Source organism: Tachypleus tridentatus, chromosome 2 (assembly GCF_004210375.1).
Source record: "Tachypleus tridentatus isolate NWPU-2018 chromosome 2, ASM421037v1, whole genome shotgun sequence".
Classification (NCBI taxonomy): Eukaryota; Metazoa; Arthropoda; class Merostomata; order Xiphosura; family Limulidae; genus Tachypleus; species Tachypleus tridentatus.
Genome location: NC_134826.1, coordinates 90,988,900 through 91,014,600, shown reverse-complemented (window position 1 = coordinate 91,014,600; position 25,701 = coordinate 90,988,900). Strand labels below are relative to the sequence as shown.

The 25,701-nt window shown below is 34.5% G+C and overlaps 1 protein-coding gene across 2 annotated transcripts; it reads right to left on the bottom strand.

Moving 5' to 3' along the window:
• Positions 1–9,801: 9,801 nt before the first annotated feature.
• LOC143244506 (protein enabled-like) lies at positions 9,802–25,701 on the bottom strand. Of its 2 annotated transcripts, XM_076489307.1 has the most exons (8): positions 25,179–25,312; positions 24,774–24,870; positions 24,522–24,616; positions 22,681–22,855; positions 20,476–20,578; positions 19,314–19,375; positions 12,791–13,076; positions 9,802–10,500 (listed from the first exon to the last, which is right to left on the bottom strand). In XM_076489307.1, exons 2-7 carry the CDS (start codon positions 24,793–24,795, stop codon positions 12,835–12,837), a joined length of 699 nt encoding a protein of 232 aa, XP_076345422.1. In that variant the 5' UTR covers positions 24,796–24,870; positions 25,179–25,312; the 3' UTR covers positions 9,802–10,500; positions 12,791–12,834. The 2 variants fall into 2 exon arrangements, with proteins under 2 accessions (XP_076345422.1, XP_076345421.1); XM_076489306.1 differs by lacking the exons at positions 24,522–24,616; positions 24,774–24,870 and having other exon boundaries at positions 25,179–25,701.

The following is a 25,701-nucleotide window of genomic DNA, read 5'->3' as shown; positions in this document are numbered from 1 at the left end:
CTGTATTACACAATGTTTTCAGTTACGGAATCTGTATCATGAAAATAATAAACTGTATTACACAATGTTTTCAGTTACAGAATCTTTTTCATTATTATAATAAACTGTATAACACAATGTTTTCAGTTACAGAATCTGTATCATCATCATAATAAACTGTATTACACAATGTTTTCAGTTACAGTATCTATATCATCATCATAACAAACTGGATTACACAATGTTTTCAGTTACAGAATCTGTATCATCATAATAATAAACTGTATTACACAATATTTTCAGTTACAGAATCTGTATCATCATCATAGTAAACTGTATTACACAATGTTTTCAGTTTTATAATCTGTATTATCATAATAATAATCTGTATTACACAATATTTTCAGTTACATAATCTGTATCATAATAATAATAAACTGTATTACACAATATTTTCAGTTACAGAATCTGTATCATCATCATAATAAACTGTATTACACAATGTTTTCAGTTACAGAATCTGTATCATCATCATAATAAACTGTATTACACAATATTTTCAGTTACAGAATCTGTATCATCATCATAATAAACTGTATTACACAATGTTTTCAGTTACAGAATCTATATCATCATCATAATAAACTGTATTACACAATGTTTTCAGTTACAGAATCTATATCATCATCATAATAAACTGGATTACACAATGTTTTCAGTTACAGAATCTGTATCATCATAATAATAAACTGGATTACACAATGTTTTCAGTTACGGAATCTGTATCATGAAAATAATAAACTGTATTACACAATATTTTCAGTTACAAAATCTGTATCATGAAAATAATAAACTGTATTACACAATATTTTCAATTACAGAATCTGTATCATCATCATAGGAAATTGTATTACACAATGTTTTCGAACATATTTTGCTCTTTACTGTTGTTTTTGAATATCTCCTGTGATAGATGGGAATTTGAAATGTGTCTTGAAATCAAAATAAACGTTATTCTTTAATATTTTGAAATATATCTCATAAGTAATTATTATTTTGATATGTCTTTTGCTATCAACTGATATTTTGTTTGCTTTTGAACTTCGCATAAAGCTACACGAGGGCTATCTGCACTAACCGTTCCTAATTTAGCAGTGTAAGACAAGAAGGAACCACCACCAGCTCTTGGGCTAATCTTTTACCAACAAATAGTGGAGTTGACCGTAACCTTATAATGCCCCCACGGCTGAAAGGGTGAGCATGCTTGGTTTGACGGAGATTCGAACCCGCGACCCTCGGATTATGAGTCGAGTGCCTTAACTACTTGGTCATGCCGTGATAGTTTGTGATGACTCTTCCTGTCAACATCAACGATTTTACTTGAAACCTTATTAGTCATTTTATAATTAGGTGACATTTTGAAATATCTCTTGATATAAACTGACACTTTGACATGATTTTAGCTATTAACTCATTAATACTTAGAAATGACTTTCAGTTATTGTTAAGATCTTAAAGAAGTCGGACAATTAAAACACAATACGATTGTATTTATATTTAAGTGCCATAAAATAAAACTTAAAATTTAAGAACAAATAATTTTTGATAATTTGCTCCGCCCCGGCCATGCAAGCTCCCAAAGTTAGTAAGTGACGTCACTCAAGGTGAACAAGACCAGTCGTGTTCGATTTCCCCTCTGTGTGTAGAAAACTGTGGGTTTGTTCATGTGAAAATGATGCGTTTTTTTTTCTTTTCCGGAAACATTTCATTTGACAGACATCGTGAATACAGTTGTTTGTTGTTGTTGTTGTGTTTGAATTAAGCACAAAGCTACACATTTGTACAGGGCTGACGAGAGTTTTTTCCGGTCCCTGGTGTAACCATAATATGTTAACTATAAAATACAACTTTTGGAACTTTTTATCGTGCCCACGTTTTTAATGCACTCTGAAAAGTCAATTTGACGAGATTTTGTACGGACCCTCTAATGATACCAGGCCCTGGGGTAATCTCCCTTGTCGTTGGTCCTGTAGTAGTGGATAAATAACAGATATTTCGCTGTGTTGTTTATGGGTGTGGGGACATTCTCAAGGAAAATAAAGTATATTTACGCGAGTTTCCACCAAAGTTAGACAGAAAACAGTACATTGCCTGGACAAAATTCTTATCAAGAACTCGTGTTAAATAGAGTTTGCTGAAAGTTCCATGTATGCAATTAACAATTTTTGGTATCAGGCTTCGAAAATAAGCTACAATTTGATACGGGATATGCCAAAATAAAACACTGGCGCTAAAACTTATCACAAAACAAAATCATCTAATATTTTACAATGCTCTGTGTTCTACCTGATATGTAAGAAGGACTAATGCCATAAAAATAAAAGGTGTGACCTGATATTTTAGAACATATATTGCTATAGTACCAATATGTATCCAAAGCTCGAGGGAGATTCACCAAGCAGAACGAGCAGCAATCATACTTACGCTAATGACACGTCACACACTTATTCACGGATCAGTAACAGAGATGATAGTCTGTAATGACGAGAAACCCACTTGAAGAAAAATGTATTCAGATTAACCAGAAGATGACCCAAGAAGGTCGAAACGGTTGTGTATTTTATTTTAATTTGTGTTCTAATATCTATACCAGCTGTCTTGAGATTACAGAGATGCTGATCGTGTTCGATAAGCTTTTCAAAAACGATAAGCATGCAGGTCAGGCTTAAGTTTTAGCTGATGCTTTAAATGCAATAGAAAATTATTAGCAACAATTTAGATTTTATAAACACAGCAGTAGGTCTACTAAAACAAAAATTTTAAAGACATATCACTTTCAGCTGTTATTTATAGCCTCCTCCCAAATGAGGGAGCGTGGACAAACAATTGGTTGTTCTTTTTGTTTATTTTTCATGTTTATAACATTTTTATGAAATTTTTTGAGGATATCGAAATGAAACGTAAAAAATGATAGATTTACAATATCGAGATACACTATGTGGAACCCCCTTCTAATTAGTGGATTTTGCTATGTCAGCCACACCCATTGCTAACAGGTGCATAAAATCAAGCATACAGCCATTAAAGCTCCATAGACAAACATTGGCAGTGCTGAAGAGCTCAGTGACATTCAACCTTTGGATTTGGTGGAATGCCACCTTTCCAACAATTCAGTTCGTCAAATTTCTGCCCTGAAAGTGCAACCCTGGTCAACTGCAAGTGCTAATATTGTGAAGTGGAAATGTTTAGGAGCAATAACAACTCAGCCACGAAGCGGGAGGCCAGACAAGCAGCACTTTCGCCCTTATAAGGTGATTACTGATTTCGTACGGTATAGTAGATTGCTTCCGTATGAATCAATTGCAAGTCAATACGTCATATTTAGCTGATACTTAAAAATTACTTTTTCTGTAAACACATATTTGGAAAGCACTTCTTCCCTTGCTTCCATGGACCGCATGTTTTTGCTCTTCTCCCTGTAAAAATGGAGTACCGCTGCAGTACCGTTCAACGTGTAACAGCGTAGCACTGTTCCTATAGCTTAAATATCAATTACAGGGAGATGTGCGTAGTTGTCGCCGTATAACATTTTGAAACCATGAGAGTAAATAATTGGAAATGTGAGAATAGGTAATTGATTAGCATAAAATAAACGTTTGTGAATTGATGTAACAGTTACTAGAATACATCGTGAGATTCATAAGTTTCAGCATTTGTACACATTGTAAGTTAAGGTTGTAATTAGTTCATATCTTACCCTGATCTAAAGTTATGCAGAATTACTAGCGTCTTGAATGAAAAGATAAACTACTACATTTTTTGACATATTTTAAACGCTACTGTAATTTCGCGAGAATGGTTGAAAATGTTTTTGATTATTGTTTATAGAAAACAATTTATAAAAGCTTGCAATGTTTATCGTGGGAGGTTGATAACTATACTCGTACAAAGTAAGGCGGTGGTTTGATTTTGTGTAACTACAGTGTCAATGAGACTGTTGGCGTGTTTTGATGATGGTAAATTTGCTATTGACTTGAACAGATTGGTAATTTAGTAAGGTTGAAATAACTTTTATGATATAAATTACACTAAAGATGGTGTTTACTGCAAGGAATGGACGTCATGGGAACTGAAATAGAATAAGAATTGTTATTGAATTGACAGAGGCTCAAAGAGGAAACACTCGTACTATTGCGATATATGAGAAATGATATAGTCGTTGGCAAACACTTCGTTATTTTGTAACGTTCGTCAGTGTTGACAAGAGAATGTGCAAGTTGTTGAAACCGGTTTTATTATATCAATAGCTATATGGCGTTTTAAATAAAACAAGTTAGATGACATAGTCAAGTGAAGCCAAAATTAAACTGTAGGTAGTATTAAGAAGAAACGTTTGTATTAATACGATGTCAAAATATTAGAAGGTACAAAGTTGTAAAGGACTTCCTGTAGCAGAATGGTAATGATCATAACCCGCCAGGAAGGCTAACAGGTAATTACAAGAACCACCATCAGTCACCTGAAGTTGGTCTTTCAGTCCTGGTTCCGAGTTATGTGTCATTATGGTCAGTATCAAAAAGTAAAGTAAGAACCTGAAGTTGGCCTTTCCAGTCCTAATGTTAAGTTATTTAATGTTCTGGCTATTTTCCAATGTCAAATTGAACTAGAGAGATTGAGACTCTGAAAAGGGACCACAATTAAAAAGATGTAATAAATAAATACCAAACACTTAAATGAGGTTAAAAAGATTAATGGCCATTAAAAAACTAAAAACTTTATCAAGGTGGACAGTGTCACCATCACCAATAACAATGTCCAATGTTACAGACAAACCTTGGGACAGAACATGTTTAAAATAGTGCCGTCGTTGAGAGTCGTAACGATGGCAAGAAAGTAAAATGTGGCTTATAGTGATTTGAGTGTTACACAAACTACACATTGGTGCAACAGTTCCTGACAAATGAATTTTAACAATAAGTTAAAAAACTGTGACCAATGTGTAGTCTAGTTAGAACAACTTCCGAACCTTACGGAAGCTAGATGGCCAAAGCCCAATAAAGGGTTTTATGTGAAAAAGCCTGTTGTCGTATTGCTCACTCCAAGTGGACTGCCAGCTAGCATGGAGCCGAGCCTTGAACACAAGACCATAGTCCATGTACAGAATAGGCACAGTAGTCATAGTGCTGGAGCAGATAAATTTAGCTGCCGTGTCTGCAAGCTCGTTCCCGCGAATACCAACATGGCCTGATATCCAGAAAAACTGGATAGAAATAGCAGTTAATGAGAAATGGGCCAGTCAGTTTTGAATATCAATTAGAACAGGGTGTGAGCCAACGTGTAGCGATTCCAGGGCCAGTAGAGAACTAAGTGAGTCAGTATAAATAGTGCAGTTGGAGTACTGCTGAGCTTCAATATCATCCAGGGCAAGAGATATGGCATACAGTTAAGCAGTGAACACAGAAGCTGTAGAGGGGATTCTGCGCGCAACCACCAAACCGCAGAAAACCATAGCAGAACCCACTGAATTACCTGATTTGGAACCATTTGTATAAATGGGAACGGAATGATCGTTTGAAAGGTATTCATTAAATAAAAGACGGTACTTCCAATCTGGAGTATCTGCCTTTTTCAGATGACTGAAAGAAAGGTCACATTTGTGGGCTGTAATAAGCCATGGTGGGATGGGCTGACCTGTGGAATCTGCAATGTTATCCAAGGACAGACCCAATTCATCCAATTGCGCCTGGATGCGAAGGCCAAACAGAGCAATGGCAGATAGTCTGTTCTGAAAAAGTATGGCCCATGAGGAAGGAAAACACATTCCTAGGTGGGATGCTTTGGTAAGGAATAAAGATTCGAAGAATATAGTAAAGATAGATGCAAACAGCAAAGGTGCAAAGAAGGTTCGTGAGATTCTACGTATCAGCTGTGAACTGGAGAGGTGCGGAAAGCCTCATTGCAGAGTCAAAGTCCTTGGTGATGAATGGGGTCCAGCATCTTTAAAGCCGAGGGTCTGGCAGAGCCATAGACCATTGATCCATAGTCGAGTTTTGATCGAAAAAAAGCACGATATATCTTTAACATAGAACATCGATCTGCTCCCCAACTGGTAGTAGAGAGGACACGGAGGATGTTCAGCGCTCTTGTGCATTTGACCCGTAGCTGCTTTAAGTGTGGTATAAAGGTCAGCTTACGGTCAAAGATAAGTCCCAAGAACTTGGTCTCAGGGACCACTGGCAGCACAACTTCACAGATACGGGGTTCAGGATCAGGGTGAATACCCCATTGGCAGCAAAAGTGCATGCAAATGGTTTAAGAGAGAGAGAGAGAAATTAAAGCCGTTAGGTGTAGTCCACTTCAGTACACGATTGAGGGCAGTTCGTACTTGCCGCTAAATATATCTCATGTTCGACGACTGACATGAGATGTGAAAGTCGTCGACATACAGCCCATTCGCAATAGTGAGAGAGAGTTGTTCAGTGATGGCATTTATCTTTGTACTGAAGAGTGTGACACTCAAAACACAGCCCTGAGGGACTTTAAGTTCCTGTACAAAAGAACGGGAAAGTTTTGAACCCACACGAACTTGGAATCTCCTGTTCATTAAAATTTTTTAATAAACATGGGTAAATGGACACGTAACCCATATGTATGGAGGCCTCGCAAAACGCCATACCTCCATGTTGTGTCATAAGCCTTTTCAATGTCAAAGAATATTGACACAAGATGTTGGCATTTGAGAAAGGCTTCTCTGATTGATGTTTCAAGTTGAATTAGGTGGTCTGTGGTGGAGTGCTGTCGTCGGAACCCACACTGAGTGGGCGAGAGGAGGTTGTTTGATTCGAGGAACCAAACAAGACGAGCATTAACCATCTTTTCTAAGGTCTTACAGAGACAGCTCGTCAAAGCAATTGGACAGTAGTTTGAAGGAATCTTGGGATCTTTCCTGGCTTAGTGAAAGGTAAAATAATAGCCTTGCGCCAGGCATCAGGAAAAACATTCTCGTGCCAGATCCGGTTAAAGATAATTAGAAGGACATCAAGAGAAGCAGGAGATAGATGGTGCAGCATGTCATAGTGTACATCATCAGGTCCAACAGATGTACTGCCAGACCGATGAAGGGCCATTTTCAGTTCCACCAAGGGACAATTATAGTAAAAGAGACAGTTCGAAAGGAAAGAGGTGAACGCTCTGCCCGAGTCTTGATGGCCAAGGTGGAGGAACAAGCAGAAGTGCTAGATACCCAGCAAAAGCTTTCACCTAGAGTATAAGCGATGCTCCGGACATCAGCCACCCTCTGACCATCAGAGAGTAAAATGGAGAGGGGGCAGAACTGTAGTGCCCACTGACCTTTCGAATCCTGTCCCACATGACCTTGGGACTGGTGGTAGAAGATATGCTAGTTGTGAACTTACTCCAAGATTCCTTCTGGCTTTGACGTCTTACTCACCAATATGTGCACGGGCCCGTTAGAATGCGACGAGATTTGAAATTGAGGGATATCTACGAAAAGTATCCCAGGCCCGTTTTTGAGCCTTCCGTGCTAAGTGGCAAGCAGGATTCCACCATGGACGAGAATATCGTGGAAAACGTATCAAGGTGGCCATTTTTAATGATGGGTAGGCGAAGTGGCTGGAGAACCCTTATGTTTACGACCACGTCTTTTTCCTTACTGTCCTTAGTCGGAGGAGGTCTATCAACCTCCATGGATCCTGCCCTGGGTCGATTGGGCAGGTCTTTGTTGTTGGAAGGGGATTCCAGTGACTGAGGACGCGAACGAATGATTGTTTTGGCTCTTGGGTTAGGAGAAAAAGATGTATCAGAAGAAATGCCTTATTTGAAACTGAAGGATGTGGATCTTGAGGTTTTGAGGTTTGTTGGAATGTATGGGAGGAACAGAGATAGGTGTGGAAGTCGATTCATCAAGCTTTTTAACCATGGAGGTCAAAAGCCTTTTCATTTGTTTTGAAGACAATTCTCTTGGAGGCACAGAGAGATCTGTCTGTACTCCCACTGTAGTTGTGGAATGAAGTGCAGCAGCATATATCCGAGATGGAGTGATGGGCAGCAATTTCCGAGCCTCAGGATAACTAATGTTATGTACTGTTTTCAAACGCTGCACCTCTTTTTCCTCCAACCATTTTGGGCAATAACGGAAGTAGGAAGAGTGGGAACCATTGCAGTTGACACAATGTGGATCTGTGTGACACTCATAGGCATCGTGGTCCTTGCCACCACAACGAGCACATGTCAGGAAACCACGACACGATATCTTTGAGTGGCCGAACCGTTGACACTAGCAACATCGGAGAGGGTTTGGAATCTATGGCCGTACTCTGTAAATTAGATAACCTGCCTTGATGGTGGCAGGTGCACGTGATGATGTAAATGTCAAAACGAAGGTATTTGTTGGCAGTGTAACTCCATCTTTGCGAGTGGAGATGCGCCTCACTGCAGAAACTCCTTGAGTGGAGAGACCAGCGAGAATCTCTGACTCGGGGACGTTCTTCAAATCCCTATCAACAATAACTCCACGTGATGAATTCAAGGTAGCATGAATAACCTCAATAGGTATATCCCCAACTGCCGTTGAATTCAAGAGGAGTTCACTGTGGTGGGTTGTGGATATTTCAACTAATATGTCTCCAGATCAAAGCTTCTTTACCGACTTTGGAGAGCCACCAAGACCCTCTAGTCTCTTCTGAATGAAAAAGGGGGACAATTGCCCTAAAGGTTTTTCTGAAAGAGAATGTAATACAAGAAAATGAGGTACGTGTGTTAGAGATGTTGAAGATTGCTGCTCAGAGTTTTCAAGACGTGGTCGTTTACCTTTTGAGTGTTTTTTCACTATTTTCAAATTTTTTGAAGGAGGATCCATAGGAAAAAAGAAAAATTTCGGTACCCACTGACCGCACCCACTATGGAGCCCTACGAGGGAACGCACTACAATGTCATGCAAGGACAATGCAGCAATGCCAGGGTTTCGTGAGCACTATACCCAAACACCAGCATCAGGCACAATGTCCACAACACCCATTGAGAACTTCCAACACTGATACTTGATTGACTCTAGCCCAAGTGAACCAGCCGATTGACCCAAGGGGGCCACCCAAAGGCCGCCCGTCTACAGGAATTCAAGGCCAAAGTGGTGTGTTAGGATTGGACCCCTCAACCACCAGGATTCTCTCCTCCCCTTCACGGGTCGCCACGCACGGCAAACACGTGGGTGGATGTTTAGATCCCAGAGAAGGTATCCAGACAGAACAGAACCTTCCCTGGGAGGCCCCCTCACCACGTACAGGAATCCACACCGAGGGGTAAGAGTGATAAATAGGCTTAAAGTTTCCACTTAACTGACATTTTGAACGTGAATCTTCTGTTTGAGACAAACCATTATGCCAACGTGAACATTACAAACAGTCAAGTGTTACTGATGAAAGATGAATTACAAACAAGGTGGCTCTTATTAATAACTACAACTTGAAAAAGATAGTAAACATTAACCTTACTACAAAAGTTAAAATTGTAAAGCTAACATTTTCAGTTGCAAACTTTAAGAAGCAAAACACCTTAAGCAAGTTAACTATGTATTGAAGTCACCACAGTCATGTTATCAAACCAATTCCAAATAGTGTTGTACCGCTGTGTATGAACTGCTGTTATCTTAAAAAAAATCTAAGAGAAATTATTAAAATCCAGAGAAATAAACATTTTGTGGATATGTATGTTTTGATCGGTCCAGCATTTGCTCTGGTATTATAATCAGGTTGATTAAGAGTTTGAAATTTACTTTGGGAAATTTGAACATACTGATTTGCACACATTGTTTGATCTTATGCAGTGTTTTAATAAAAAGTACATGGCTAATCATTTTGGTACAAGATTAGATATTCGAACAAAACAAGTATCATTTAATGTTGGCTTTAACATAAATGGCAGCAAATCATTTATTTCACTGATTATTGGGAAGTTCCATTCCTGAAACACCTGAAGATAATTATTGAAATGTTGTGAATCAAAAAGACTTTCAGAGGGAAACTCACTCACGGGATAACAGTCTAGTATATTTCAAGAAACATGAAACAAAACTATGTAAATAGAAGACAAAAGATAGAAACATATCTAAAAAATATATCAAATCAATGATTACACTTAAATGCATACATACCCAACCAAAACTGTTTAGTTAGTCAAGGCACACATATAACATTCCTTCTTTATCATATTTCTTTTATTATGTAAGTTAGAGTGTTTCAAGTAACATGATTAAAAGAAAGGTTTATTTAAACTCAGTCATTTTCTCATTATAAAAACTGAAGCTTGGTAAGAAAACTAAAATACATGAAATTATTTTTAACATCATTTCATTCAAATGAAAATTGGTTTTCAGACAGGGCATTCAAGAAATCCTTTTTCTAACTGTTCCCTATACTTTTGTCTTGCTGGATGCTCCTCAGATGGTCGAAAATGGGCTTTCCAACATGGCTCACCAGCAAACACTCTAATGATTTTTGCATAATTCTGTAAATGAATGAGAAAAGGTTTTAAAGGCAACATTCAAGATAAAAAATTAACTATAGGTCTAACTTCTAATCACAATTGTGAATTTTGAAGATGTATTTTGTTGTATTTAAGATAAAATGTCATTAAAACAAGTACACAAACACAATTTTATGATTGATGTTATAAAATGGATTTAGAAGTAGGTTTCAATTGCCTTCATGAAAGTTTAACAACAAAAATTATAACTGAATGAAGATTAGAATGAATTCATAGATAATATGTACCTTTTCTCAGTTTCTTTTCTGCTAACTATATTGTATATTTCATATATGAAGGTAGCTAATGGCATAATTATGATTGCTATATAGGTACTTTAGACTTGTTGCAATGGATATCATAATGGGAAACACAACAAGCACTTTATTAAAGCAGATCTTATTCCAAAAGATACGTTTGAAAGAAGTAAATTTATTAATGCTTTAAAATGAGTCTATGGAAAATGAAAAAAAACATTTACCTTTAGTGTAAAATAACCACCATCTGATGAGTCAATCCAGATACAATATATTAATTTAAAACCACAAGTGTTAAACACTGCATATACAAATACGTGTTGCTTCTTCATAGGTTCATAGGTAAATTAGTGGAATTTTAATCATGCCTTTAATATGGAACATTTTATATAAAACAATGTTTTTATCAATTGCTCAAAGCTGTCTAACATTTAATATACTGCTGCTTTACAATAATACACCTCAATAAATAATTTCCCAATTTTCTAATTAATTAGTAAACAAGGTAGCCATACAAGATAACCACTTTTATGGCTCATTGGTAAAAGGGTTAGGTAAGAAGAGGTAATATCAAGACACACGTTGTATCATGTGACTGAGAAAACCTGCAGGACACGCTGTGTTATTAATGAGTGATACAGATTTTGACTTTCTGTAGCTTGGACTGTGGTAACCTAAACTATCAAACATTAAATTTCAAAGCAATCCATTAACAAAAGACACAAGATATAAAATGTCCAATTTTAATCAAATTTATTCATACCTTTCTTCTTCACACTAAACATACACAAGTTTTATTTATTTTATAAACAGAACTTTTATGGATTGTTTTCAAATCTGGTTCACTGATTGATCTTTATATCCTAAAATTCAGTATCAAAGTTGTGTTAGATACAAGTCACATGTGCAAATTTACCAAACAAAACTGCTTAAATTGACAAACTTTTACACACACGTAAGCAGAAACTTGCCCAAATTATTGGTTTAAACTTTTTACTACAGCTTCATCTTATAGTAAAAGTGGGTAATTTTGTTATCTTTGCCACAATACAACTGATTTACAGCAACAAAATGATACAGTGAAAGTATGTGCAGATATACGAGTTAGGCAAGGCAAACTAGACTACCAGTTTCTAATTCAAGTTTTCAAAAGAATCATAGAAGTGGATGGTTAATATTTTCCAACTACTAAATACAAATTTGCTAAATGTTATGAAGTTCTTTTCATTAAAAAACATGTAGTATTGTATATTAGCTTGGACAACTGGTGTAAATAATAATGTTTGGTATGGTTGTTCCAAGTGCATGATGACAAACTGTTAACCTACTTTTATAGTAACACCATGGAATGAAGTTATTGAGTCAATTTTCTTTCTAAAACAACCCTAATATTTTAAACAGATCTGGTTAGTTCTATAAAGTATAGGTCTGTTATGAATAATAAGGTTGCAATCTTACAGGTAATAATGTAGGTTACTATCAAGTATCACTTTCTTGCTTGCTGTGGTTTCTTGATATGTACTGGCAAAAAGTCATGATTTCCAATAAGAAATGTTACACATTTTATTTCACCCATCATTAATGCCCCAAATATATATATATATATATATATACCACATCAAGTAATACTCCAGTTGGAAAAACAAATATACATACCACACCTCAACTAGCACTACAGTTAGAAATCAAATATATGTACCACACCTCAATTAACACTCAAACACGTTTATTTTTGTGAATATTTACAGTAAAAGAAGGTTGTGCTTTACATGCTGTTTCCCACTACGATGATATTTTAATAGTATGAGTTGATTGTGTTTTATTTATCATCATTCGAGACAGAAATACAAACTAGTTTTATTGTGTTAGGATCATTATTTCATCCCAATCTGACAGAAAACCACACTTTGAAAATTGACCAAAAACAGTTGTTATTTCTTCTCTGAACAATAACTTAGAAAAAAATTCATCAAAATTTTAACCAGTGGTAATTGTTTGTTCCTCTTAAAACAAACCCTGCAAGAAGTTCTCCGAAGTTTATCTCCTTGTAGTGCAGCTGCTAGCGACGTTTCCCGATACCACCACTTTCTGAACTTGGTCCTGTGCGTGGCAAAGTATGTGCCCCACTCATGGGTGGAGGTGGTGGGGCAGGTGGAGCTTTTGCATTAAGAGGAGGTGGCGGAGGGACAGCTGACATTACTGGCATGGGGGGAGGATGTGGGGCTGGAGGAGCAGCAGGCCACGAAGAAGTACGTTGATGACCATTCTGTTGGGGTGGGGTAGGTGGATGACTGTTCCCCACTTTAGTAGAAAAAAGAAAGACAAATTTAATGAATACTCACTCACTAAATCCATGAAGTATAATAGTAGGTGTAAGGCTCAACTGATTGCTTGAGATATAATCTGTGTCATAAAAATGTTGGCTGAAACTGGTAACACAGGATTCTCCATACTTAGGCCATTTATTTAAAGGTAGTTTTGGTTATTAAACGTAAAGTTAGTTTTGGTGGTAGTGAATTCTATAAGGGTTGCTACTTGGTTGCTGGGGATGTGTATAAATGGGTTGGTGTCTTGGATATAAAGTTCCAAAGCAATCTTGCAGACTTCAGTTGCTGGGACTTCTGTGAAGAAGGAGATTACACCACAACTGACCATTAAGGCTTTATGATTTGGTTGATTAAGAATATATTTAAAGTAAAAAGAGTCTTTGTAAAAGGAGCCGACTGATGTTACATATTTAGAAAATGCTCACGATATGTATTTAACATAGTTAAATGATTCATAGGTCAACATCATTGGTCACAGTGGACAGTTGAGTTTATGAGGTTTGGGGGTGCCACATGTTTGTGATGTGCACGAGTTGGTCCTGTGTAAATAAGAATAAATGTTGGGTTGGTTTTTTCATTTGTAGTAACATTTTGTTTAATTGGTTTTCATGTGTTTTTGTTGGATTTGTATTTATTAGTTTAAATTTGTTTGTATCTGATAAGATGTTCATTTTTTGAATGTATTCATTTGTGTTCATTACCACTATAGCATTGCCTTTATCTGCTTTTAGAAGTTTGATGTTGTTGTCTTGTTTTGGGTTGTTTATAGAATTAATATCTTTTCATGTGAAGTTGATTTATAGTTTTCTTTTCTATGAAATTATACTGATGGTTTTCATGGGTTTGAATGAGCCATCCTGACAGCAAGAAATGTTTTCATTGAAGGAGAGAGTTGAGGGAAATTAGTGGATCTCTGGACATAGTCCAATGGTTTGCAAGAGTCTATTGAAAAGGGCATAAATGAGTGCATCGCCAAGGAAGAAATAAATCTAGTGAGGCTAAAGTCCACAGAAGACAATGGAACTCCTCATGAAGGAAGAGAACTTTTGAAACCAGAAGCTTGATGTGTTAGAAATATGAAGAAGGCTTAGCTCACTCAAGAAATGATAGTGAGTACGGAGAAGTAATGACATCAAAAGTTGACCAGCTAATACAACAAATGATGGAACCAGATAGTGAGTACAGAGAAATAATGACATCAAAAGTTGACCAGCTAATACAACAAATGAAGGAATCAGATAGTGAGTACAGAGAAATAATGACATCAAAAGTTGACCAGCTAATACAACAAATGAAGGAATCAGATAGTGAGTATGGATAAATAACGACATTGAAAGTTGACCAGCTAATACAAATAGGTAAACTCCCAAAGCAGAAGTAACGATGAGGCAGAAGATACCTCCCAAAATAAGATTAGAAGAGATAACTGTTGATACAGAAGTTGAAATGCTAACCATACAAGTAGATTTTCAGTACAATGTCCACTTGACCCACAGTGATGTAGCTAACTTGATAGGAAACTTGACTACTGTAGAAGAAAAGGAGAAATAAAGGAACTGAAATATGAAAAACAACATCTACAATGGTTATCCACAACCTACCTTGGATTGAAGAAATCTTACATCCTGAACCAAAGAATGACAAGGAATTGATTCACATGCAACAGATATAGAATTGACAACTATTCCTGTATTTTTTTAGGAACTACAAAATGATTGGAGTAAAACCTCAGATAATGTTATGTATTTGTTCCACTGCTACCATTGCCTAGAAAGAGAACACAACCTCTTCCAGGCATTAAAGGGCCTAAAGAGGAGAGTAAAAAACTGGAATACAATAAAAAGGAGGTTGACAGTTGAATGATAGAGAAATCCCCTCAAGGGGAGCATTAACAAGCTTTTCACAAAATACATCCTCAGATGTGCAAAGATGAAGAACTCCCACAAAACCAGAGATAAGAGTGGTTCCAGAAACAATTCATCTCCAATCCTCTTCAGAAGGATGTCAAGAAAAGAACACCAAATGAGTAAAATTCTGTATCAGGATAACCAAAATGAGAAAAAATGATTTCTGATGAGATGTCTCAACTATATTTGTTGTTGTTTTTTAAAGAAACTAAAACGTTTCCTGAGATAAGACTGATAGAGTATAACTCCAGTGAGTAAGGAATTTGAACTAACCAAGTACCAGAAACAACATTAACCAAACAGCTACTGAGAAAGGAATTGAAGTCAATGTGGATAACAGGTAGATTTGACCTTATGCAGTAAAGCTTTCAGGGTCACTGTAGAGAGCCTTAGAAAGATAGTGTAAGGAGGGAAGCTAGCAAAAAGTTAAAAAATCAAAATATAACACAATCAGACTAATGGCATGAGAGAGAATCAAAGTAGAAAAAGATATCTAAACTAAAATAAGAGATTCAAGAGACTGAAGGTCTAAGAAAAAAGAATCCCAAACACAAGACATAAAGTAGGAGCCTTGAGTTTGGGAACTATGTAGGAATGAAAGTCAAGATGAAGCTGAAATTGACAAAAACCTGCATGAGCACAAATATCAGCAAGGGACACAAAAAGAAATTTTGAGGTTTAAGGCTCTTGCAACAAGTTGTAGGGATCATGATGAAAACCTCCGAAAGGTGTGCAAGGACGACAGACAAAGAAAGCATTTAATAAGAAGATAAAAGTGAAGAGAGAGAGAGAGAGTCAAACAAAGAAAACAAGCTGGTAGAAAGGAAGACGAGGCAACTGAGAGTCGATAAAAGATAGAAGAGAATCTTTATAAAGACAAATATTGGATTAAGGTGTCAGGAGAAGAAAATATACTTGCCTGTAAACAAGTAGAAACAACTGGAGTAAAAGACAAAATCCACATTCCAGAACAGCAAAGGATAAAACAAGTTTGAATGATTCTCATCTGGGATAAAAGAATCACAAACAGAGACAGGCAGTGGAAAGAGCTGGACAAAATCATCCAAAAATATGGCAAGCTAAGTAAAAAAATCCTAGAAGCAGAAGGCTACGAGTTCCAGTATGAGACCAAGGATGTAGGATAGAACTAGCTTCTTGCTGTACAATAACTGTATCTCACTGTTGGCATAGCTCCAGTTTCTATTGAAATACTGCTTCTGATGAGACTTCAGAAATATGGGGACAAAAATTCATATAAAATAAAGTCCATCTAACTGATATATGTATATATTTCTTTTATTGGAATAAAACAAACTTAAAAAGATAATTATTCTTATTAGACAATACATATATGATATTTCAATTTAAAATTTATCCAACAACTCACTAAATGGTTTGATGTAACTTAGCAACACATTCAAGCATAATGCATTTTAGTAAGTGATGGGGTAAGAGCTCATTCAGTAATTTTGTGCATGTACAAAAAAGTTTTGGTAGTAGTATACCAAGGTGCCAGCTGTTTGTCCTGTGGATAAAAGAGTAATACAGTCTGAAATAATAGTTGTGATTAATATTCATACTAATTACAACTATGATGAAGGATTTGCTCAAGGATTTAGGCTTCAAATATGCAAAGGTAACCAAACTTATCAATTTACATAAATACTTATGTTATTTCAGTGTTTCGTGGTGAACAAAAATTATATGAATATATTAACCCTTTTGTGATGGACTTGGTATAATATACACATGTTAATCTACATATTTGCACTATAGCTTTTTACACAGCACATGTATCTTATTTTTACAAATTGTAGTTGACTTTTAGTAAAGATTGCAAATATTTTGTACAAATAATATCTGATTTTTAATGAAATATTTTAATAAAGATTTGCTTGTGAAAATATTGAGTCTTTTACTTTAGTCTAAGAACTAAGTGATTTCATACAATGATTAAAAAAAAACTATTAATCATCCAGAAATTTCAAATATTATTTGTATAATCTTTAAAATCTACTTAATACATTTCAATATATTTCAAGTATTTTTTCAGTAAACCTTCATATTTTATATTATTCTCTATACTCTAATTATGTGGGGTCTGTAATTTGACCAATCTCGTAACCATCATAAAAAATTAGGAAACAAATATAAGTTATGTTTTTTCAATGACTACATATAATAACACCAAAATACAGATGTTTAGTCCAAGTAGCTTAAGTCTCATAACACTATATGTTGCATAACTTGACCCAGTGCTCGTGTACTTATGTCCCATATCCAATAATGGGAAACTGACCTTTAGCCTTCCTTAGTGCACTAGTATTTTGTAATATATGGTCACATCTCAATTATTACTCATTATATACATGTATATAGATTACTTTTTATAAAATAAATTATTAAACTTATTCTTCTTAAAATATAGAACAATAAATCCAGAAGTGAAGCAAACAATTATTTCTTCTCACTACGACATTTGAACTCAGTTGGTAAGCCTTTCTACATTGCAGGATATCAACATTTTTCCTTTTTTTTTTGGAAGGGGGGGTGTATATATATATGCACACAGTTGAATAAACAAAAACTTCATAAATAACTATACTGATACCATAGAATCCTATAATAATTCATTAGGCTAAATAACTAAGATGGATTTTGATTTTAAAAAATATAAAACTTTAAGCAGATTAAAAGACACAACCTACCTGTCATGTAATCTTGATTCAAAAGAATGTGGTAAATATTTCACAGGTTAAAATAGGTAAGAAGACATTCAGGGGGACATTGTAAGATGTTGATTCACATGTCATACATTGAAGTAAGTGTATATGTTTTCAAATATGGAAAGAGGTTAATGGGACCATTATGTTTGATTCAGTATATACACCATACCTCAGGAACATAAACAGATAAGAGGTTTGATTTTAAATTCTAAGTTGTTGATATTACTAATTTGAGTTCCCAAATTGTACAAAACTATAGACTTAATATTTTGACATCACAAACATCTAATTTTGAACAGTACTGCAATCAACATACCACATAATTTAATACAATCTATATTTAAGTGTGTTATTTTGAAATGTATTTTTAAATTAAGAAATTAACTCGTATACAATACTAAAGTTTGAATTATAATCTACAATTTTATTCCAAACTTACTGATGTATATCAAAAAAAAATTTTGAATGCAAATCAATAAACACAATGACATGGCCTTTGACCCATTGCAAAAGGGTTAATATATTTTTCAGTAAGCCATTTTCATAACAAGAAAAATAATGTTATTCAAAATTAAAAATCATTAATTATTTTACAGTTTGATATCAGCACTTGTAACAGTTTCATATAAATATTTATCAAAACACATGAAGATCCAAATAAACAATTTGTCATTCTTTTTGTCATAACATTGCAATCTGATGAAGGAACAATGTAATCTGAAACAACAGATTATAAAAGTGCAGTGATACCCCATTTAGTGCTCAGATGTGATTCCCGACTACAGATCTCTAAACATATCAGTTCTGAGCAGGGTCATTTTAGCATTATGTATTCATAGATATGTAACTAAGAGAATTGATTATAACCTACGAATAATGTACAAGTGCTCTAGTCAGGTAGTGTTAAATTTAATGTGAAGTAATCAATGTTGCTACTGCTGAAGAAAACCATATTTTTATTAGTCTTCAATCTTGACTGGTAACAGTAACATCAAATAGAAAATCAGACTTCTTTTGCCACACCCACTTATCACATCCTCTCTTTCAGAGTTAGTTAACATACATAGTTAACTCTTATGTTTATGACCATATTAGTTAACACAACCAACAGACAGGCAAGATTTCCATCTAGCAAATGACATGTTATGTTTTGTTTTCTGTACAGAGATTCGTTGATCACTTCATCAGAAATTTTTTTTTCCCATGGGAATCATATTCTGTGGATGGATGACATTTTAACGGTTCATGCCAAGTTGCTACAAATGTCAAAGCAATTGTGATTGTCACAGGACATTGTCTGTTTTACACATGTTATTACTCTATGTACTTTGCTGCATTACTTTATTAAATAAAAATTAATTAGAGCACTACTACTATCAGTATGAAAAGTAGTGTTCATAAAACACTTATGGATTTTCACAATTTTCTCTCTCTCTCTTCCTTGCTAAAGACTCTCAAGGAGACAAGATCTCTATTATGAATCAGTTTAAAGTAGGCTGATGTTAAAGAGGATCTCACTGTTAAATGAATTAATAAAAAATCCAGTACATAGGAACTTTTCACAGATAAAATATTCACCTGAATTATTACTGTACTGAACTAAGCTTTGCCTTCTTTCTCCATCAGTGTCTTCTTTGGTGCTGTAATAAAAAAAAAATATGGTAAGTGGAACAAAACATTTATCAAAACAAGTCATAATTCACGATAAGCAACATGCAGACTGAAAGCAAAACTGAAAATAATGTTTATAAAAGTGAAAACAGTATTACATCAATATAGTTTGTTACCAGTGTTACATAATACACAACAAATATATTAAAAACAAGACATTCCAACATCTGCTAAAGGACTTGGTCAAATTGATTAATCATGTATCTCATGATGAGGAGAAACCCACTTGAATCTGTGAATTAACGTTTACTACAATTCTGGATTAGCTACACGTACTCTCACAAACTTTGGTACGCTTAATGTAAACATTACAAACCTGTTCTACATATAAAGTTAAATGTTTTTAATAAACTATTTTTACTAAAGATCTAAAGTATTAACTGAATCTGTCTGATAATCCAAAGTGTTAACTGAATCAGTCTGATAAAACTGATATTTATACTAAGAATGAACACCTTACAGTTTGTATAATATTGTATAATATTTAAAATAAATACAAAAAATTATTTAAATGTTCTAGTAAAACTTTATAAATTTATTTTTTGTACCATAACAATAATTGTAGCAGAACCATCATTATATAAAATAAAATAAAAAAATTAATACAAAGCTAAATTAATAATACCATTTTACCTCTGCACTGACTGCAACACTCACTAGAATATTCCAAAGTACTTGTATTTGTTCTGAACACTCAAAACACTCTACTCAATATATGAATCAGGTAACACTTCTGTCAGAAACATAACTAACTCAACATCACTGAATGGCTTCACCACACCAACTTGTGCTCCCAATTTTAAAAGTGAACTCTACACTGTGTCACTCAACTGATTAAAATAATAATATATCCTCTATAAAACTTACTTTTGTTTTCAAAGCAGCCACTTAGTAGCCAGAGGAATTGTAACGGAAACAAATCCCACAAATCGGAGTGTGTTAGTGATGTTAATGTATACTTGAACATCATTCTTAATCAAAAACTTGTTTAAATTATCATGAAATGTAAGTTTAACATTTCTTTCAATGTAATGCTTTGCTTACAATGAATGAAGATGACTTAATTCACCCAAACTTATGGTCATCAGGAATGGAGTCCCCCATCTGTTGATAACCAGACTGTTGCTGGAACTGATGATTTGGTACAGGGGGTGGTGGAAGAGGTTTTGTCACTGAAATACAGAATACCACCTTTAATGTCATGACAACCATTATATTATCTAAGATACACATCAGTGGTTTCTGAAGACTTATGTGAACACCTTGCTGAGGTTCAGTTGAGTGCTCCACGACCTCAGTCGACTTGAAGGCTCAGAGTGGCAGGCGACCTTCATTTATTCCCGTTATTCTTATGTATTGAATTTAACATATTTAGTATTAGGTACAATCACTGAACATTTCAGGAGCTTTTGTTGAGTTATTGCCGAGATATCATGGTTTTAGTACTGATACCGTAATTTGTTGAAGTATCAAACATGCATATTCAGCGCCGTGCCAAACATTAAAACTTACATTCAGTACCAAAAGGGTTAAGCACTGTACTAAACTTTGGCCGAGTTTCCATCATCACATTATTCCACCAATAATTTCACGTTATTATTTCAATTATGGTGTCTTTGAATGAATCTAAATCTTTACTTAATTATTTCGAAGTGTCGTGCTTATGAAAACTTAAGTTTCAAATTTTTTGGTTGTAAATTATTTCAGACCGGTTGGATGGTTATTAGAATTGGTATGAAAGATTTTTTTTATTGCATTATTTCTGACGAGAGACAAAGATTACACTATAAGTTCAAGAACTTATGATTAATTTGTGTGATCTGAGAATGGTTTATATTGAGGTATATATTGGTTTGAGTCAGTCTCTTTGAATCTTGGTGAATCAGTACATCTAAAGAAAGAGTTGTTTTTTTTGTACTCGTGCTGTTAAGCGAATTTTACGTTGCGACGTGAGGTTCAAACCCTGTAAAGAAACTTCATACATTTGACAGCTGTAAGGCTACCTTACCAAGTTAAAAAGAACTTTCAGATTTATCTGTGGAAGGAGTCCAGTATGCACGGTTTCTACAGTGGTTTACTAGCCCCCTAGAAAGTGGAGAAAAACATTATGTTGCCTTCTCTGAAGCTCTAACAGACTGTAGGAGTGATTTCTTCACCTAGCAAGTAAGAAAACAACACAGATGTTGATATAGACTGAAAGTGACAACATATATCAGTACATTACTTACTTTAGCTTTTTGCATGTTACTGCTCATGTGAAACGGTCAAGAGAATCTGGCATTACGATAGTAGAATAACTATACAGAATTCAATATCAGTGGTAAAGATAACACGTTATTCACACAATCAGTGGTAAAGATAAAACACGTTATTCACACAATCAGTGGTAAAGATAAAACACGTTATTCACACAATCAGTGGTAAAGATAAATCACGTTATTCACACAATCAGTGGTAAAGATAACATCACGTTATTCACACAATCAGTGGTAAGGATAACATCACGTTATTCACACAATCAGTGGTAAGGATAACATCACGTTATTCACACAATCAGTGGTAAAGATAACATCACGTTATTCACACAATCAGTGGTAAAGATAACATCACGTTATTCACACAATCAGTGGTAAGGATAACATCACGTTATTCACACAATCAGTGGTAAAGATAACACGTTATTCACACAATCAGTGGTAAAGATAACACGTTATTCACACAAGCATGAATCTTTACATAAGTAGGAAATGTGAATTATTTGTTGTTTATGGTGCTTCAAATATTAAATGATAAAGAAAGTTTATGATTAAGTCTTTTTATTATGATTCTTTGTAGATACTGAGGTAATATGTATACAGTTATGACACTCTAATACACATATAATAATTAAAACTAACGGTGGGGTAAGATGTACACAGTTATGACACTCTAATACACACATATAATAATTAAAACTTACGGTGGGGTAAGATGAACACAGTTATGGCACTATAATACACACCTATAATAATTAAAACTAACGGTGGGGTAAGATGAACACAGTTATGGCACTATAATACACACATATAATAATTAAAACTAACAGTGCTCTTTAATTAGTAGTGACAATCATGACAAAAAATTAAAAAGTATTAAGATCTGTTAATGTGACGAATTACCTTAATGATATGACAGTAAATATTTTTATACATGATTTTCTCAAAACCCGACACTCAAATAATTTTAAATGCATTGCATCTACACATTGTAGTTGGAGTTTATAAGACAAAAATACCATTATTTTGGTTTAGTTTTTCCAGTGCTCTCTGCATTGTCAGAGAGAAATTGTCTGCTTCCTCCTTACTACTGAAGTTCAAACCATAAATTTGTCGGTTGTCTCGCCACTGATGGAAAGTTGCTGTAGCCTTGTTGTACTTCAACCCTTTTAGGATTGCACAGTTGATAACAACCTAACAGATATATACATACATATATATATATATTTATACCTGCATATTTTCAATATTGTACAGTTCATAACCTGACATATATATATTTATATCTGCATCTTTTCCATACTGCACCAATGATAACATTTTAAGTGCCACCAGAAGTCATTCTCTAGGGTCTGATAAAGCATGGCAGTCACTCCAATACTTAAATTTAAAATATTGTCACGTACAAACTTTTCTATTAACGTCAATGACGGTTTATACACTTAAGCAATGGAGTGAATATTCATTTGTAGTTAAGCACAAAGTCAACTACAAATATCAAAACCCAGTTTTTAGTGTTATAAGCTCTCAGACTTACCACCTAGAGTCCAAGGAAGTGTAACTGGTACCTCCATTGACAAAAGTTGGACCTGCAATTGTTATACCTCATCCTTCTAACAATAACCTGCTCATACAATTCTGTCCTGTACCTGTATCTACAATTCACTTATTCTAACAGTCACACATATGGCTTGTTACAGAAACATGTTTAGCTGCAATGTTTATAATACTTTGTGTTTCCCTATTCTGACCTTTAATATAATTTAAACTTGAACTGTATTCTCTGTGTGGCTGTAGCAAAACAGTTTTTATAACAAATTTCATAAAAAGCACCTAATATTCAGAGTGCACCAAAACACCTATATGTGAAGAACAAGGGTTAAAAGAAATGTAAATATTTACAGAAGAAAAAGAAAAACAAAGATAACTTTTAATTATATGGTAAAAATAATTCCATGCCCAGTCTATGTAACAACAACAAATCAGTTTTATTTTTTCTTTAAAATTTCTTTATAGGTTTTTACACTTTATAAGTTGTTGTAGGCCTTCATGCTATCTACACCATCCCAATGTAAAAATCAACTCAATATGTAACACAGATCCAAAAATGTTAACATGCAGAATGATTCATTCTATTGGTTAAAAAATAAACATTCCATCTCGTTGTTGTTTCATTGTCCACTTGTATTTGTAATCTCATCTTTGTGTTCGTTATTTCTCAAAGTCCCTTATTCTAAACTTAGAGCTTTAAAAATATATCTTGTAACAATACATACATACTTATATTTGCAATCCACACACACACACACATATACAGGAGAAATAGAGACACAATATGTACATAACACAATAATAACTGTCACTGAAATCTATTGTAGTTTTAAAATGTTGCCAATACCATGGGTTATATACCATACCTAACATAATTAGTACCACAGAACTTATGTCCAGTTTATTACCATTTCAAATAAGCATGATAAAATACACTCATTTTACATTGAATAAATTAGCAGCAGTATAGCACATTGAAACAAAAACTGAAAATATACGTTTTCAAAACAGCAAATTTAATTAGTTTAAACTGTACTGAAATAATTATCAACATTTGTTTAATACAATAATAGTACTAATCATAGGTTAATTTAAATTCTATCAGGACATTTTAATAAAGAAATGTTTCACATCTATGCAATTTTCTAATTAACACAACTTGGTTTTCCGACTCGTGTTGTGCCATCCACATTACCAAATACTTTCGGTGGAGATTTTAATAAATAATCTATTCAGATAATATTATTAATTACCTAGCAAAATGCTCAAAAACAAACTTCAGTGGAATATGTAAATGTCCAAAACTTACACCATTTGTAACAAAATGCAGAATCTCGAAAAATGTTTTGTGATGCAGTTTTAAAATAGTTTCAAAATCTGGCAAGCCATCAGAAACCAATGAACCTAAATGTTTGATAACAAATCAAATTGACTGTAGATATGTCTTTTCCACATTCAAAATATCAAATTTAATCTTTTGAAGTAAGTACTATGACATATGTTATGTTGGATATATCAGTAATGCGCACGAGATTATATAAAAGGACAAGGTCCAACTTACATTCTACATTTAGAGCTACCATACACGGCTCAGGTCGAGGGTCTTCCAAAGATTAGAATAACGTCCTCACACATATGCTTAATAAGCCTGTTTTCTCCTGGGTCAGAAATGAGATCAAACATTAAGAAACATAAAAAAAAACTAAAAATTATTTTGAAAATATCAACTCGTATAAATGTATACATATTTATATGCAAAAACGGCTCGTTTGGGTTGAGAAAATATTTTACATAGAAGAGCGAACAACGTTTCGACCTTCTTCGGTCATCGTCAGGTTCACAAAAAGAAGGTCGAAACGTTGTTCGCTCTTCTATGTAAAATATTTTCTCAACCCAAACGAGCCGTTTTTGCATATAAATTTTCTCAACAAGTGGGTTTCTCGACATCACTGAAATGTATACATACTTCATGGTCTTGTAGTTTTCTTCCCACCACCCTGAATACATTATTGGCAACATGATTATAGATATGGACTTTAGAAAGACCACTCGATGAACCACTGTGAATCCATCGTTCATTCAGGTCATCGTAAATCATCACAGAAGCTTTTGCCGATGCAAGCGACTGCTCTGCACGAAATCGGATAAGTTTATATTTTCTATTAGACCTTCTGTACAACTATTGTACCAACACATGAAAAAGTTAATTAGTATTAAAACTGTCCACATTATATTTAGCAATAAAGATTGATTTCACGTTTTGTTTTCAACACCAAGTTATTGATATTATGTGAACGTCAGAAATATTGCACAAATGACAAGAATATCCTTAGTCATTTCTACCTATAAATATAAACAAACTCTACAGTAATTGCTAATAACCCATTAAATCAGCACCATAAAACAACAATGAATTAAATATCGCATTTGTTGTAGCGGTCCAGGTTGTCAACTTATTGTCATAACGGATAATGTATGTGGTAGTAATA

Excerpts from the sequence above, each read along its gene's own strand:
- LOC143244506 (XM_076489306.1), bottom strand. The coding sequence starts at position 25,310 with ATGATTTACGATGACCTGAATGAACGATGGATTCACAGTGGTTCATCG. Across the intron at positions 22,856-25,178 it reads GAAAACTACAAGACCATGAA|GTTGTTATCAACTGTGCAAT; the intron begins GTATGTATACAT and ends TATATCTGTTAG. Across the intron at positions 13,077-19,313 it reads TCAGTACAGTAATAATTCAG|TGGGGAACAGTCATCCACCT; the intron begins GTGAATATTTTA and ends TTTCTACTAAAG.